The following is an 18,920-nucleotide window of genomic DNA, read 5'->3' on the forward strand; positions in this document are numbered from 1 at the left end:
ACGTCACACCCCTCTTACCGCCCTCCACTGGCTTCTTGTAGATGTCTGTATCAAATTCAAGGCCTTGATGCTCACGTACAAAACCTTGTCTGGAACAGCACCCCCCTACCTTAACACTCTCCTGAAGGCTTACATTCCTTCACGCAATCTGCAATCAATTAATGACCGACACTTAGTAGTGCCTACTCGGCGTGGCTCAAGGTCCCTTTCCAGAACCTTCACACTAACTGTCCCTCAGTGGTGGAATGAACTTCCAACCTCAATCCGGACCACAGAATCTGTCACTATCTTCAAAAAACAGCTAAAGACCCACCTCTTCTGTGAACACCTAACTAACCCCTAAAATGTCAACCCCACATTATCCTTAAAAAACAACAACAACAGAAAACACCTACTCTGGCTCTTACACCTCTACTCTGCACACTTCTCTGCTCAGAACTCAATTAAAAGATCTTGTATTGTAGCACTACTTGTATTGTTCTCCGCTTGATATATCACTTTACTTGTATTTCCTCATTTGAAAGTCCCTTTGGACAAAAGCGTCCGCTAAATAAATAAAAGTAAATGTAAACCCTAACCAGGACAAAGTGGTTACAAAAAAAGAAATGTCCTCTCATATTCAACTTGCCAATCGGCAGTCGATCGTTGTGTGTGAGCTACTCAATGACGCATTGCCAAGGCGTTGGAGATGCCACATAGATATTTGGCATGCTAAATATCTGCAGCTGTCGGACGACTCCACTTCCTGTAGTGTGAAAAGAGTCGTCACTGACAGTGATAGCGGCGACGAGCTGCAGCCAATGACAGATCAAGGTATGGGGTAAGGTCACCGTGAGGAAGGGAGACCTGCAAAACCTACAGAAGAAGCATAAATGGGAGAAGCTGTACACAAATTTGTACTCACCTCCAACTCTCCCTGTAGCACACACAATCCCTGCTGCCTGCGTGTGCTAATCCATTCTTTCACCCAATCACATAACACTGAACACCAGCAAATCACAAACACAAAACAAAACATAACTCTTAAACCACACTACTTTCACAAAGATTTGCTGCTGTAAACACACACAGCTTCCACTTTTAAAAAGCAGCTATTTAAAATGTCACTCAATACTGTCTCGGAGGATTTTGATATAATGTGGCTGAGCTCCATGGAAATAATCGTGCTATGAATGTGACATTGATTTTGAGAAGTTTTGATTTGCAGTTGGAGAAACTAAGCACACAACCACTGCTTTTACTCTGGAGCCTGGAACTATTTTTTGTGCAGTAGAGTATATGGTTGCATCCAAGCGTGAGGAATGTAAATGATTACAACTCCAGATATATTGTAAATGCACCATAAATACCAGGATTTTAGTATAATGCAAGAGCCCAAACTATACTACATGGCCAAAAGTATGTGGTCACCTGACTATCACACCCATATAAGGGCATTCCACAAAATGTTGCCACAAAGTTGGAAGCCCACAATTGTATGGAATGTCTTTATATGCTGTACCATTAGGATTTCCCTTCACTGGAAAACTAAACTACACGGCCCAAACCTGTTCCAGCATGACCATACCCTTGTGCACAAAGCGAGCTCCATGAAGACATGGTTTGAGAAGGATGGAGTGGAAGAACTCGAGTGTCCTGCACAGAGCCCTGACCTCAACCCCAATGAACACCTTCGGGATGAACTGGAGTGCTGACTGCAAACCAGGCCTCCTCGCCTAACATCAGTGCCTGATGTTCTCACTAATGCTCTTGTGGCTAAATGAGCACAAATCTCCACAGGCACGTTCCAAAATCTAGTGGAAAGCCTTTTCAGAAGATTGGAGGCTATTATAAATGGAAAGGGCTTTGGAATGGAATATTCAACAAGCCCATATGAGGGTGTTGTTCTGGTCTTATTGTGCAAATACAGATTAATTCATATTTTGAAAAAAACAAAACAAAACAAAAAAAAACCCAAAACAAAACAAAAAAACCTTTTTACCGCAATGCTGCTGCCCTCACATTAACTTAAATGTGTAGGTTTCTTTTCTTTATTTTTTTTTGTTGAGAAATTCCCTGTCCTATTGAAATTTGTAAATTTGCATTTGTAACTGGTTGTGTCACTAGGTGCATATGGGCAGACATGATTGATCGACTGATTAGCTGACTGACTGGTTTAATAATTATAACATTAGTATGAATGCAAAAAAAGAGAGAAAAAAAGTGCTGAGTCATCATTATAGTGTTTTGACAGCTGCTGCATAGGCCAAATTCCAACTGCCAATAAACCAGTCCTTTGCCATTTCATACTGTCAGTAATTGAAGTGAACAGGACCATTTTAAATGCATTTAATAAAACTTATTTAAAACACAAACAGGTTTTAATTCCAAGCAGTTAAAATGAGTTAGCACATGGTTGTTCAAAACTTCTTTGACTTTCATGTCAAGAGGCTCAGTTGCATAGTCATAAAACAGTGATAGTGAGAGTAAAAAACTTTTCTTTTAGCCATTACCAAAATTTGTTTGTGCTGACCCAAGCTCTTGTTAGTGGGTTCGGGAATGAAGTGAGGAGCAGCGATAAGATCTGAGCATCAGTGCATTGCAGGACAGCATTGCCATGGAGGACTGGGCTGCTTCAAATCCTAAACAGTCCCAACTACTTTTATCTACAGATGTACTCTTAAGTACTAGCCTGGGTTACCTGAACAGATGGAGTGGAAGGGTAGATACAGTGTCTGACTGGCAGAGCGAGATTCTTTCATACCCACAGAGGGGGTTCACACTGGGGCAAGGGGAGGGAAACATACTGAAGGAAAGTTGATCAACATGAAGGATTTATGCTAATAAGGAGTGCTCAGTTAATGGCCTGAACCAGCTAGTGTTTATATAACAGTGGAATATAGAGCACGATCTCCCAAGAGCTTGGGCTAAAAGTCACCGTACAGCTCAACAGCGTAATCTAATTACATTACATTAAGTGGTAAGAAGGTTAAAAGACAAAGCAGAAATGACATTTTCTGAGCCTTAATAAATCTTTATTTGTAATTTTACAGGGTAATTTCAAATGGTCAAACACCTGTCTTAGAAATCACCTAACAATGTAAAATGGGACTCTTTGCACACCTATGCCTTTTTATTTTAGTGACATTATTGTTCACTCTGTTTCCATTTTCACCTCATTCCTATTAATGTCACACTTTTATTGTCTGAGATAAAATCCTTTTCTTAACAGTCAAATAATTAGTGACCTGCAGCTTTTCGAACTGGGTGAGTGAGTGTGAAGTGAGTGTTTTTAGTTGATCTGTGAATATCATTTTGCATATTCAAGGCAAACAACCTTTATCTCTTGGCAAGAATTGGAATTTACAGATTTAATTTCTTAAGAATAATTTAACCACATTGAGTTATAAGAAATGAGAAATATAGAATATAGATATATATTCTATATGCTAATATAGAAATATAACAAATATAACAGAGCATCAGAGTCAGATGAACATAAGACCTTTAGCTAATGGTTGCAAAGTCGGAGGAAAATAATTAAAAGCAAAGAATTAAAGACAAATATTTTATTTCCTTCACTCTAGGATCTAAAAGGATGCTCTATTAAAACTTAATATAAGGGCTTTTCTTAATATTCTTAATGATAGATGCAGCTAGGCTGCTAACTCTAGCTTTTAACTCCTGTAATCTGTTGTCATTGTTTTGATATCTCATCTGTTTATTTCTAACTAATTTTGAAATACAAACATATGGTGAAACTCACAATCACATCCTTTTAGTCACTAAATGATTATTCTAAGTTATATAGTTAGCTCTTTTTCATCAAACACAAATATGTCACGATCATCTATTTACATCTATTTATTTATTTAAATTAGAGAACAAACAAATGCATTTCCTGCTCAACAAGAACAAAGGGTAAAACACCATAAATTTAATTTCTTTTTATTTCTGACTCTATCACTCTCTATGCTCAATTTTCTACTTTTATTATGAGAAAAGAGGGCACATCTTCATGCCCAGGGTCAAAAATAGTATCAACACATAATAAGTTTCTAAGTGACAGCAGTAGCAAGTCATTGATGCTTTACTGAACAAGCTTTGGCAGTGATCTTTTAAAATGTGAAACTGACTAACGGATGATTGGACAAAGAAGTTGGAGAAGTAATCGAATGGAAAATAAAGGTCACTTTTACACCCATTTTGTTTTTATCCTAAAGGATGTTTAAAAAGCACTCCAGGGAATAGAAAGTTATGACATTTTAGTATTGGCAAATTGTTTAACTGCCACACTGTGGCAAAATCTTGTGAGGAGCCTAGAAGGCACAAAAGTATACACGCTGACTCTAGGATGAGGTCTTGTATAAATGGTCTTGCATGGCAGCTAAGAAATATCTTTCAGTAGAAATATTTTTTTTTTGTTTATGAAGGTGCAGGTACTGCATATCTGAAAAGCATTACTGGTATACTGAACATAGAAGCTCCTCAATGAAAATGGTGGAGGTAGTGTCATGACTTGGGTTTGCATGGCTGCTTCTGGAATAGGCTCACTAATCTTTATTGATGATGTAACTCATGATGGTAGCAGCGGAATGAATTCAGAAGTTTACAGGAACATTTTGTCTGCCAATTTAAAGAGAAATGCATCCAAATTAATTGGCAGGAACTTTATCATGCAGGAAGACAATGATCCAAAACACACCACCAACTCAACAAAGGACTATCAGGGGGAAAAAGTGGAAGGATTTACTGGAGACTGGCCAAGTCAATCACCAGACCTTAACCCAGTTGAGCATGCATTTCACCCCCAATCCCCACCTTCCATAAAAAACCCCAAAGCAAACAAAAACAAAACAAACAACTGAAAGAGGCTGTGCTAAAAGCTTGGAAGAGCATCATAAAAGAATAACTTTTTCTTTACTTTACTTCAAGACTTCTGCATCCATCTTTTGATCGCAAATACAAATGTCTTTGGTGTATAGAACAAACAAATGACTTGGCCTTGCCTTTCAAATAGTTTCAGAGGGGACTGTATATACAGTATAAATACTGTGTATGTGTCTTACATACACATCCATATATCCTTACATACATGTTTGTTTGCAAAATGATTTGGTGTAGTTAAAACTGCAATTGTATTTATTTATTTATTTATTTATTTATTTATTTATTCATTCATTCATTCATGCATTCTTCTTTTTGATAACACCCATGTATCTAATCATATGCTGTTGTTTAATGAGTTATGATATCTATACTAAAGTAAAGATTCTATTTAGTGGAAAATATACCAACAATCCACTGAAGCACAATACTTCTGAAGCACTATCTATGTGTCACATTCACATCGCTATTAGCTATAAACATCACCATTAACATCCAGCGTCCCATCATCTGTCAGTCTTCATCAGTGCACTTAAACATAGTCTCCAAATTAAATAACCAATCCCTGAAATAGCAACAGCTGCAGATGGCAGATTATATTATGAGTTATTGAACATCTTCTTATTTGTCCACTGTTAATCATGGAAAAGTGAGCAAGACAGATAGCTGTCATTCAGGATTAATAACAGACAGTCCTAAAATAAAAAATAAAATAAAAAATATTTAGAACAGGGAACGGACATTCATTATTGTCTTCTAATGTATTCATTTGTTATTGAGTGTGTGCTTAATACATGGAGTGTTAATTGATTTTAGTGTGACTATTTTTGGTAGTTAGACAGGACACAACCAAAACTAAGGGGAAATTGAATGTTGAGGCAACTGATGATGGCTGTTTGGATGTTTTAGAAAAGTGCAAATGTTGTTCACTGAGTCAAAATAAGGGAAAACAGCAACAAGTTCATTCAACACCATACCAAAGCAGCAAAGGTCTTACTTTGAGTATAGTGGAAGAGCTGGGGACATGTGGGTGTGTTCTGTGTCTGTGTGTTGGTGTGGGCATGACAGTGCTGGAAACCTGCCATCATGGGCTTCAAATATGGACAAATCCATTACACAACAGTGTGAAATGAAATTCTTAGAGAGCCAAAAAAAAAACCAACCCATGTGATAAAATAAATCCAAGCCTTCAGGACCATGGGTCAGTTCCGCGAATTGGGTTTGGAAGTGGTGGCTGCAATCAGTAAGCTCAGCCTGTTTGCAGGAGTAGGTGAGTGAGGCCAAGCAGCAAGATGTTATCATTACTTTCATAAGCTTTCACACTGACTTATGGGGTTGATATTAATCGTATTGCTCACAGCTGGTCTTCCAGACTCCTTCAGACTCCACACTCCCTTAGGGGCATCTTTATTCCCAAATCGCCAAGTTTATTAATGATTCAGGCAGACTGCTGAGGAGATTTTTTTTTTTGTTTCTTTCTATAATGACTTCAGAATGCCCATTCTTTATGGAATATTTCAGCTGTGCTGCTGCACATGATAACATTGGCTTGAGGCACATGCATTTACAGGAGCAGGGGACTAAAAAGAAACTATTCTGAGAAAACAGTTTCCCTAGTGATGAAAAACACAAACGATTGACTATGATGTTAAAATGCTAAATGATGGTTTTGATTTAAACTGACACGCAAATCAATTCAAACTCATATAATGTGACTCAACTTCACTCTGACTTCTTATTCGCTGACCTGTTAGCCCAGTTACTTATGAAGTAACTGAAAAAATATTATTTAACGTATTCCCACCTCACACTCAGTTTTCCCAGCATAGGCTCCGGAGCCAATGCCACCCTGACCAGGATAGAGCAGTTACTGAAGATGAATGAATGAATAATACACTCTAAAATGGGCACAAACACTTATGTCAGATAACCATAACCTCCAATACCAGATAGATAATGACTTTGTTCCATCATGGTCATGTGTGAAGTTCTATTGGAGGGAAAGACAATCAAAAAATACAAAAAATTTAAATGATTTAATTAAAATGAATTAATTAAAAGAGAATCGCTGCATGTAAAACATGACGTTAGAATAAACTACACAGGGAACTTAATAAAATTTCTTAAGAAGCTAAACAAGCTTTAAAAAAAAAAAAAAAGACATCTCCAAAAATATCTACCAATAGGACGGAATAGGATTATGCAAAACTCACAAGATGGCTACAAATACAGTAATGCAGCCTGCAAAAATTAAATGTGGGCTTTAAAAAAAGAGAGAGTCATTTTTTCCCGACATAACTTTACCACAATTGTATTATCATTAGATAATTTCCATCATATAATTTAACATGGAGAGCATGGTACTGCATGGTCCGTTATAGAACATGCAGATTATTATTGCTTTCATTTCATAGAGTGTGACAAGTAATAATTTTAAAAGACTCCTGAAATCACATTTTGTAAAACCAGCTTAATACAGCTTAAGATATCAAGTTAAGATAAGTTACATTTCAGTCTGCAAGATAGCGAACACAACAAAATGCCAGGTTTTTCACGACCACGCGGCTGTAGAATTTAGCTGTATTTTGTCTTCATTCATGAGAAGAAGAAAAAGTGTTGGAACTTGTGGCCAAAAACCAACTCATGAATAAGTCTGATTGATTCTAGCTAAAACATATCTTTTTTTATATTTCAGGGGTTCAAACATAAATGGACAATATATTTATCTATATCGATCTATATTTAATATATGTTTTGTACTACACTTTATTGTAACCCTTTAGAACTGATAACTTTGCAATGGATAAAATCCAGAAATCTGTCAGTTTCCAGTTCTCGCCACATTCTGGACTTTTCCCCTGGTGAAGATCATTTTTATCAAGTTTTAGCAACTTCTTCCTTCAGTGAAAACATACTGGAAAACTTCATAGTTGCTTAAGCAGTATCCTATAAATTATTGTCCTACAGCAAGGTGAAATGCAGTTTACTGATATATGGTGTTTGCTGATATATGGCTTGGCGGAGAAACGCTTTAAATGCTTCTGTACATTGATCCTGCTGCAGCACAAGATCTATCGGAATGTTTGACACATCGATGCCAACATTGTAAACAGTGTCCTCTATCTGACTGACAGACTTTCTTTTTGAGTCCTTGAAAATAGGCGGCTAAAAATACAGCTAAAATAACATTGATTCCTATATTTTCACTATATTATCATCTATTCTGAGGTTTTGAATGAAACCAATTGGACACTGGATGAAAAAAACAAACAAACAAAAAAAAACAAACAAACAAAAAAACACCAGTCAATGATCTATGCCTGTTAGCGCTTGTTTATAATTTAAGCCCTGGCACTGGCAGATATTGAGGTGTAAAATCAGATGATTTGGATTGATTCACTAATTTTAAAAGCAATAAGTGAAATGAACAGAGATTAGTGATTATAATTGATTATAACTTCTATCCATCCATCCATTTTCCATACCACCTAATTTACACAGGGTCGTGGGGGGGGGGGGGGGGGGGGGGGGGGGCTGGAGCCCATCCAAGGGAACTCGGGGCACAAGGCGGAGACATCCCGGACAGGGTGCCAACCCATCACAGGGCACAATCACACACACATTCACACACTCTGGATAATTTGGAAATGCCAAACAACCTACAACGCATGGCTTTGGACTGGGGGAGGAAACCGGAGTACCGGATGAAACCCCGAAGCACAGGGAGAACACACAAACTCCACCCACAAAGGGAGGAGATGGGACTTGAGCCCTCAACCCCAGAGGTGCAAGGTAAACGTGCTAACCACCAAGCCACCGTGACCCCCTGAATTATAACTTGATTATTAATAATTACAATTGATTATACATTGATTATTTTTCTGAAAAAGGAAATATAACTGGTTATAAATAACACCTAATAACAAAAACATTTCAGCAAGACTGCAGACTAAAACAGCCTGAAGCGCAAAAAGGCTAAGGAGCAGCCACATGGTTGCTACTCATAGTTTAATCAAGCCAGTTACAGTAGAACCTGTGGCCAGCAATAAACCAGTAAAAGCCCTACCATGATAAATATAAAATTTTCTCAATGCTGTATCAAAGCTCGTAGTGTCAACGATCAGCTATTCTTAATTAACTCAGCATTCCCAAACCCAGTGTGCCACATTTCCATTTTCAAACATTTTATTCCTGTTCTAATCAACACACATTAATGTCCCCGATGTACTTTCTGGACTTCACGGCTGATGCTCTCAATATAGAAACACTGATTAGCTTTACATAAAATGTAATGGTATAAATAAAGCCCAGCTGTCTAGCTGCCACTTGTTTTTGCATTTAGGGAAACATCGAGACCTTGGCATTATAAGGTTCTATCTAACAATCCTGTGAATTATTAGATGGCATGTAAATACCAAATTTGGACTTCCAGAATGCCTACAGAAAATTTTTACCTCATGAAATGGCTCCATTCTTTAGAACACAAAACATGCTTAAAAAAAAAAAAAAACAGTTTTTAACCTTTTTATCAATTTTATTTCTGGCCAAAACAATGTGATAAGGCTTTTACTCTAATAATTGTTTCATGTAATGGAGGATCATACGGATGCAAGTGCAGTAAAGCGCTTTACAGTTGTGTTTGGAAGTTTACATACACTCATCATAGACATGAATGTCATGGCAATATTGGGCTTTCATTATTTTCTTTGAACTTTTCTTTTTTGGGGAAGAATGATTGTACAATATTCATCTTTAATTAAAAAAAAAAAAAAACAAGAAAAAAAAAAAAAAAGAGTTCGGTTCACAAGTTTTAATTCATTTGGGGTTTTCTGTAATCAACACAAGACCAAAATTATACAAACAGGGTTAAAAATATACTTACAAACACTGATTATTAATTTAGTGCTGTTAAAAGTTCCTAAATGTCATTTAATTCCCAAGACCAAGGCCTCTTAATTTCTTGTTAGTGATCATGATTGACTACAGCTGGCAGCTTCTCTGTGCCAACATAAAAAGGGTTTGTTTGACAGCACTCATTGGATTGACCAACACACAGTACTATGAGAAAGTCCAAGGAGCACAGTGCAGATCTGAAAAAAGAGGATGGTGGATTTACACAAGTCAGGAATATCTCTTGGATCCATTTCTAAACAATTGCAGATTCCAAGATCATCAATTCAAACAATTGTACATAAGTACAAGTTATTGGGAAGTGTAGCCACTTTGCCAAGGTCTGGAAGAAGATGCAAACTGTCACCCTCAGCTGATAGGAAATGGGTTCGGATGGTCAGGAAAAACCCAGGAACCACCAAGGCACAGGCCTGCCATGAACTAGTAGCTGCTGGAACATTAGTGTCACTGTCTACAGTCCAGCGAGTTTTACATCACCATGGGTCTGAAAGGCTGCCATCCAAAAAAGGAGCCCCTGCTCCAAAATTGGCACCTTCAAGCCCATGCAAAGTTTGCAGCTGACCATATGAACAAAGAAAAAGCCTTTAAGAGGAAAGTTTTATGGTCGGATGAGACAAAGATTGAATTGTTTGGCCACGATGACCACGATGGTATGTTTTGAGGAGTAAAGAACACTTTACCAACTGTTAAGCATGTTGGTGGTAGCATTATGCTCTGGGGCTGTTTTTTTCTGCCAGTGGAATTGGTGCATTGCACAAAGTGGACGGAATAATGAAGAAGGAGGACTACCTTAGAATTATTCAGCATAATCTCAAACCATCAGCCAGACGGTTGAAACATGGACACAAATGGGTGTTCCAGCAGGACAATGACCCCAAACGCACATCAAAGCTGGTTGTGGAATGGATAAAGCAGGCTAACATTAAGCTTTTGGAATGGCCTTCCCAAAGTCCTGATCTCAACCCTATCGGAAATTTGTGGACTGTGCTTAAAAGTCGAGTCAGAGTCAGGAAACAAACAAATGTCATTGAACTTGATCAATTCTGCCAAGAAGAGTTATCAACTATCCAACCAGAATTCTCCCAGAAGCTGGTTGATGGCTACCAAAAGCGTCTTCTTGAGGTGAAACTTGCTAAGGAACATTCAACTAAATATTAGGTGTGCTGTATGTATAATTTTGACCTTGTTTTGACTACAGTAAACCACAAATACATTAAAACTTGTGAACCAAATTATTGTTTTTTTTTGTTTGTTTTTTTTTATTTTATGAAAGATGTATGTTGTACAATCATTCTGCCCCAGAAAAAGAACAATTCAAAGAAATTATTGAAAGCCAAATATTGCCATGACATTCATGTTCGTGATGAGTGTATGTAAACTTCCGACTGCAACTGTATTTGAAGAGACAGGCAGAACATTCCAAATCGAAAGGCAAAAACATAGTCCAAAGACAAGCAAGGCATCAGGCGATCTGCAAATGGGCATAAACAGAGCTTAGACAAGAATCGAGAAACGTGAGGACAAAACAGGACCAAGAACCTAGGAAACGCGGAACAAAGAACAAAGGCCTGGTACGGATCTGGCGGAAAGCACAGAAACACTCAATATTTCGCACTGAACAAAGACACATGAGGGGGTAAATCATAAACAGCTGAGACACAGGAGACAGCCAATAACATAACAGGGACGGAGAATTTACAGAAACCAAAGCAAAACACACGTGTAACAGAAAACAAAGTCAATGTTAACCCAGAAGCGCATGCTATCGCGCTTCAGGCAGTTCTTGCACGCTAAATGCTCCGGCACGCAGCGCGAGGGGAAGTCCATGACAATTTGCAGATAAGTCAATAAGCAAGGTTATTCTGAGCAAATAACACTGAAGAACTACAGACAATCTTTTTTTCCCCCCAGAAATTGCACCTCAAGCTCAGAAGCCCTACTGGTTCCCCTTCTGGTCTAGACCTATTTTTACAAGATGACCAGGATTTCATGAAACATGAGGCAGCAAGTGATGCTTAAAACTGACACACTGACGCTAAAGACACTAAAAACCCGACAATAAAAAGGACATGAGATGCTCTATAGCAGATCACCATCTGCTATTCCCATGAGCTCTACATCTTTGGTCTGATAACAAAGGCATACATACATAATGAGTTTTTGGGTTGTTTTTCTATATAAAGATGTGTGACGCTACAGAAAAATTATGTCTAATAGGTCTACAGTGTAATTTGATCAGCTTTTATGGGTCTTCAGTGGGACAGCAGCTCCTCATCAAGATCCAATAACAGTGATTATGAACTGTACGATTCATATCTTCCTTTGACTTGGCAAGTAGTGCAGTTCCCAATTAAAGTGCATACAAGGGTTACATTGGATATGAGGTGATGTTAATCAAGCAGACAGGATTGTAACTCACAGAGGATCCTTACCTTCGTAATAGATTTTGAAGCCATGGGCACTCACAGCAAAGTCACTGGTGAGCCGCAGGGAGAAGACGGACCCTGTACTCGTGACTGGAGGTGGGATTTGGAAACCTGTTAACCTGTTAAGGGAACATAATAGACAATAAACATTTAGCACTTTTATAGATCATAAACTTTAAATCATTGTTAAACACTAATAATGAGAGCCCGCCTAAATATTTTATTGCTCATACAATTGACAGTATTTGTTCATACATATAAATGTTAGTACTTTTCTTGTCTCTGAAAACTAAAATGAGTTGAAATGGAGTCAGTTACAATCATCACCAAAGCTAGACACATTCTAGACTAGTGCAACACTTCAAATGTTCAAGTGTACGCTCTGAAACCAGCCCCATTGAGACCCAATGAAAACCCATAATCTGCTCAAATAGTATGAGGCCCTTGTCTCCTTAGAGAAAGACTTGAAAACTTAATGCCAAAAGTAAGAAAGAGATATCTGTGTGAGAGAGGACAAGGATTATGACTAGCAGAGCTGCAGAGCCCATACACAACCAGAAGACAACTGCAACAATGTCTTTATGACACCACAGGAAAATTATCTTCTCATGAAATGTACTGAATTGCATTCATGTCCAAAGATTGTTAATGTTTGATAGGACACCAAATCCCAGTTACAGGCTTTAGTGAAGCTTCAGGTGTACGCTAGCTTCCTCTTTTAACTCCCACACTGATATACTGTAAAAATGAAATCGTAAAAACGTGATGTCTTTGCTTTAATTACTGTAAGTACTTTTTCCACTGCCTGCCCTTAAAATGTGATTGCTATCCTTGTGAGTCCTCTTGCCCCCTCCAAAATGATCCTCCTTCTCCAACCCACATGTTTCCAGCACAAATTTTAATGAAAACCTGTTTCACACATCAACTTTAAAGGCAATTAAATAGGAAGAGATTAAGTTCCTTTCAAAGGGAACCCAACACTGCGTGAGTGTCATGCTGTGAGAACGCCTCTGCGTGTGACCGGTATTTGAAATCTGTGTAAAATCACGCCACTTTATGGCTTGCTGTGGTCATGTGACGTGGCATTTCACACGTGACCATAAAACAGCACCTGTAAATGTGGAGGAAGACAACGTGCCACAGCGTGAAGCTCATGCAACGTCTCGTTCCCTTCTTCTTGCACCCATAACCAGGATGTTCATGCACACCAAGCATGAAAACTCCATACTTGTTTTGAGGACTTTTTTGAGGTTCATGTACAATCCGATACAGTACAGCAAAATAAAGTGTGACCCCCTTTAAGGTGGCTGAAGGGGTAGATTTCTCAGGTGGCTTAAAGTGGCTGAAGGTGGTTTCTCAGTAAGTGTAAAGTCTGATTAACAAGTTTTTAAAATTATATTAAGTACATGTGGATACACTGGAAAGCCACAACTCTACAGTTTTGTGTTCATTTGACTGATAAAATCTCGAGGTGACATAAACTGGAAGACATGACAAAGTAAATTGCTCAAACCCATATAGTTCAAACAGCACATCAGATCTACAACAGGAAATACTGTAAAAGCCTTTAGTTAAAAGACAGAACAGACAGGCAAAGGCTCCCTCACAAACCTGGGTTCCAGTTTAATTTATTCTAAAATAGTTTTAGTATCATTTACCATATGTGCTTTATTTTACTGGATATTACCTTGATAATGCGTTGTAACAATATATGCTAAGATTTATTGTTTATTCCAATTCCTCCTGAAGGTGTTCATGGGGCTAAGGTCAGGACTCTGTGCAGGACACTTACATTCAACTCTAACCTTGGCAAACTATTTACCCCATTTTATGGAGTGTGGTGTGCATAGAGGCATGTCATGCTGGAACAGGTTTGGGCTTCTTAGTTTCAGTGAAAGGAAATCTTAACACTACAGCAAACAAAAACATTGTAGACAATCGTTTACTTCCAACATTGAGGTAAAAGTTTGGGGAAAACCCATATATGGGTGTGATGGTCAGGTGTCCACATTCTTTTGGTCTTATGATGAATGTACTATATATCCTCAGCTGGGCCATCCTGTTAATGCCTCAACAAGGTCGACCCCTTTAATGTCCTTGTATACCCCCCTTACTCCTCATAAGATTAGAACAGCCAATTTCTTCATTTTTTTTGTACTGACCACATTAAATATGGAAATACAAATACAATAAACCCCAAAACATCAGGCTCGAATGTGGCAACAATGATGTGTGCATAGAAACCATAATAAGTACTTTTGGCTCCTTGTGCCCTTGAAGTGAAATGGATATTATGGAAGCCCATGTGAAATGGATTGCTTTTGGGTATGCTAATTCTTTCATACTGTATCTGAATTAATTATAAATGGCAGATAATAACTAACCTCATGCAAAATATCTTGAGGACATGGCACAGATTCCCTCTAATATTCCTGACCTTTAAACTGTGACACATTTCCAAGAACCTTTTCTAACAAAAGCCCTTTCTGAATTCCATCCATTTTAATTCTTATTTGGTCTAAAGGCTACAGATAAGTTCCCTTTCATTAAACATTAAACATTTACTAAATATTTCTTTAACCAGAAACAAACTGGCATTTATCAGAATTATTCATTAAAACTGAAGACAATCGGTAATGCATATTGTTGCCACTCGCTTGATCCTTTGAACTGCTTGCAGCTTGCACTGTGTCCATGAGTTTACTCTGTGTCCATGAGTTTCCTGTCATAACATCATTCATGCCCATGCACCGGTCTCCTATCTGCCAATTAAATATAATTTGCTTCCTTTGGCTAACTCTTCTCCTAACATCTTCCACCAACACCCTCTTGCATTTATCACTTATTTTTCCTATCACACCTCATTCCTCTATTTGGATAACTGCCACCTCCAACTTCTGCCAAGACTGCAGTCTATTTTAAGATGCTTTGTATGATGCTTAAAGGGGCATTTACTAAGGCAAATTTATAGTCCTGAGTCAGTTTACCATATTTAATAACAATGACAAAATTGTATTTGTTCAAACAAAGGCTTATTTACAGTATCACTAAAGAAGGAGTCATACAGACTTATCTTTGCTAAGACTATATGTATGCTCAGTCATAAAAACAAACCGCTCGCATGCAGTGTAGAAGTCTAGGTAATATTGCTCCAGTGAGAAAATATCGGGTAGCTGCATATAACACTTCATGGATTATTTTTACAAGTTAGCATGGGGCAAATGAAATGAAGCAGCAGCATTATTTGGCCCGCAGGCCTCGAGTTTGACACCTGTGGTATAAACTGAAAGATGTTCAAAATGATGTGTTAAACAATGACATTGCTATGCTTCTGTAACAAATGGAAAAGTTCCTGATATCAAAGTTTTCACACAAATTCAGCAAAAGGTTATTGCAAGTCATTTAAAATGTGTAATCTTAAAAGCGATTTATTAACAAGTCCTGCTAGCCAGATTCTGTCTTTTTTCCCCCCACTGCTATTAGTAAAAGAGTGAAAAAAGGGAAAAATCCAACTCCATTTGTAACTGATTTTCAAAAATTGTGCAAGGTAATTGATCTGGATGTGGAGGATTCCAAGCCATCTACTATCATTTGTAATTTTAGAAATAAAACAGCAGTTCATGCAGAAATGTAGAAAAAAATAGATCAAGGTGCTTAAGTGTTTTAGTGCAAATCAGGTGACCTTATGTAATGTCCTGTTGCAGCTCTATGAAGACAGTACTAAAAAAAAAAAAAAAAACCCTACAAAAGTATATAAATTTTTGGATGGAATACCAACAGGCTGATCGGTTACATCGGCTGAACAGTTGTTCTGTATTTCTTGTGCGGTCTTGATAACATTCATAAAATATCTATCACTGACATTTCTCACCACAACTTCCCAGCTTTTTAAGTCTAGACTCAAATGCTTGCTGAGAATTTTATGTGCCCATGAAGGGACAGGTTGGCTCATCGCAATTCTTTCTAAAGTCACAAGTTCCCTGTGATATAGCCAGTGAAAGTATATGAATCGTTGATTCTTTAGTGGAGGATCTAGTTGAACGTCACAGATTTCCCCTTGTATGAACTGCCCGAAGCGCTACAGTGCACACTTCTGGGTTGTCATTAACTGTGTTTACTTTTGACACGTGTGTTTTGTTTTGGTTTCTGTCCTGTCTCTGGCCCTGTTGTGTAAATGGTTCTTTCCTAATGTCTCAGTTGTTCCGTTTCCCTCTTTGATTAGGTAGTATTTTAAACCCCTGGGTGTCTTTGTTCCGTGCGAAGTATTGTTTCTGTGTTTTGCCGCCAATACTCTACCGAACTGTTCTGTTCGTTTCTCGTTTCATGGTTTTTGGTCCGTTTTCCATTCTCGGTTGTAATTCTTGTTTAAGCCCTGTTTGCCGATCGCCTGACCCCTCTCCTGTTTTGTGATTGTGATATTGCCCTATGTTTTGGATTTGTCTGCCTGTCTCTTTATTGTCCTTTTCTTTGCCTACTAGCTTCTGTGTTTTTGTCATTTTAATTGGTTGCACTAATTTTGCAGTATTTAGGTGGTAATTATTTTTTTTAAAGTATTGCAGTATGTTTATAAGTAGGGATGCACCGAATGTTCGGCAACCAAAATAATAATAAGTGAAAAGGCCGAATAAATTTGACCGAACTATGACGTGTTTGACGCGACAAAATAGCCTAGCAACCAGAGTGAGACGCGCGAATGTCACGACCTCGATGAGGGGGCACGCGCGGAACTACATGCTATTCGGATGTTTACTGTGGACAGTAAACTTTTGTTTCTGTTCCGGAGTATTCTGTCACGTCGTGATACGTAAGGGAGGGGAGTACGGAAGCAGGTAAAGACGTATTTATTGAAGGGCAGGCAGACAAATCCAAATCGTAATCCAAAAAACGTAGTCAAGACAGGCAAAGGGTCGGGCGATCAGCAGACAGGCATAAACGAGGCAAAGCAGGAATCAAAGTCACAGAAAACAGGGTCGAAACACAAAACAAGAAACATGAACTAGTACTATGGACTGGGAGCGGAAAAACCAGCGGGGACTAAATGAACTAATCTATAGTTCAAACTAACTAAATCTATCAAGGAACATAACATTAACAACGTATCTAACTATCCTATATCCACTATAATACTCGGCGAGGTGTACAGGGACACGAGCGGTATATATCCCCAATATAATCAGCCGAATAGAACCCAATAGAACCAGTTTCTGCACTCTTGTCAATGCACCTTTTAATGCACGTTTTTGTTGTAGGCTACAGAGTGTTCCATTCTTTCAGCAGTTAGTTATAGGCCTAACATCGGCTATTCAAGGGGGGTTCAAAGATGACCACATCAATATATTTATTTAAAGTTAAAAGTGCCTTGTTGGTAGCCTATGCCTGCTGGAATGATAAAAATGTTCAGTGTTAAATAAATATTTTGAAAATCATTAGAAATGATTTTTTTCTCTGAAAAGCTGGACAAAATAGTAAAAAGCACATTTTGACTATTTAATTTATGCAATGGTGAAAAAAATGGCAAAATAAATGGAAAAAACACGAAAAAAACGTGTTCGGTATTCGGCCCTCGGTTTTCAGCCAAGTTTTTCATTATGTTCGGTTTCGGCTTCGGCCAAGAATTTTCATTTCGATGCATCCCTATTTATAAGTATATGAAATTGCATTTTAACATGTATTACAAAATTTTGTTTAATATACTGTATTAGTAATACTAATTGCAACAATATTTAGTATTAATCAAATAAGTCAATACAATTTAAATCAAATTGAAGTGTCTAACAGACCTGTTAGCAAAAAATACATTCCATAAAAAAGTAAGCTTCAAAGGACAAATTAAACCAATGTGTGTTCTTTTATACGATGCTGACCCAGCACTGCGTGACACAAATCACCCAGTGGGTTACATTTAAGTAAGTGTGTTTTGGAGTGTAATTATCTGTATATGTATTGAGCTGATCAGTTACGATCAAGTATATAATATGGGACCCCAAGTGTTACTTTTATTTCTACTTCCAGAAATGAATGCTTCCTAAATGAATTGCAATTACCAAGAAATAACTGCCAAAATCCAGTCTTTCTTCTGGAAGGACGAAAACACTTTGAGTCATTACTCCCCCTCATTACTCCTAATGCTGCTTTATTCACAAATTGCATTTTCCTCATTTTAACCTGCTGATTACATTTTACCAAATGTATTCATTCATACCAGTGCTCTGTGAGGAGATTTCTGTTCTCTCCTACTGTCCCTTTATTTCTCCAAAGAATAAAAAAAAACATTTTGCGTGGAAGCTAAATGTGCCGACTGTAATGGCTGCCTATTGAGTAGAAAATAAAAGGGTGGACGTGGGGGATTGGAGGAATATAGCTGTCTCGAGCATTTGATCTGAACGAGAAAGAATCATAAGGATGCGTTAAAACTGCTTCTTTGGTGGCATCCGTTTCAGACTGATTGCAGGAGACAGGCTAAGCTGACTCTGGAGTGACTGAAATTGCTTTCCGCTCTGAATGAGTGGAAACTCATCTTTTAAAAAATACTTTACTGACAGTACAGCAGTATTCAGTCATACCACTTGGATTTCATTCTTAGTAAAAGTCTTGGAACTTGGAACTTTAAGAGCCAATTCAAGTGTTGAGAGTTTATTATTGAATTATTAACATGCCTGTTTAAAGATTAAAGTAGAGGATTTTGCTATGGGAACACTTTATTTTACATGAACCCTG

The 18,920-nt window shown here is 37.9% G+C and overlaps 1 protein-coding gene across 2 annotated transcripts in view; it reads right to left on the reverse strand.

Annotated features, from left to right (window-relative positions):
- Window positions 1-18,920, reverse strand: part of csmd3b (CUB and Sushi multiple domains 3b) — a 489,673-nt gene that overhangs the window by 368,866 nt on the left and 101,887 nt on the right. For both annotated transcript variants that reach the window (XM_047150624.2, XM_047150623.2), the window contains exon 3: window positions 12,210-12,322. In XM_047150624.2, coding sequence (XP_047006580.2) covers window positions 12,210-12,322 — 113 coding nt within the window. The remainder of the gene's footprint in view (window positions 1-12,209; window positions 12,323-18,920) is intronic.

Source organism: Ictalurus punctatus, chromosome 24 (genome assembly GCF_001660625.3).
Source record: "Ictalurus punctatus breed USDA103 chromosome 24, Coco_2.0, whole genome shotgun sequence".
Lineage (NCBI taxonomy): Eukaryota > Metazoa > Chordata > Actinopteri > Siluriformes > Ictaluridae > Ictalurus > Ictalurus punctatus.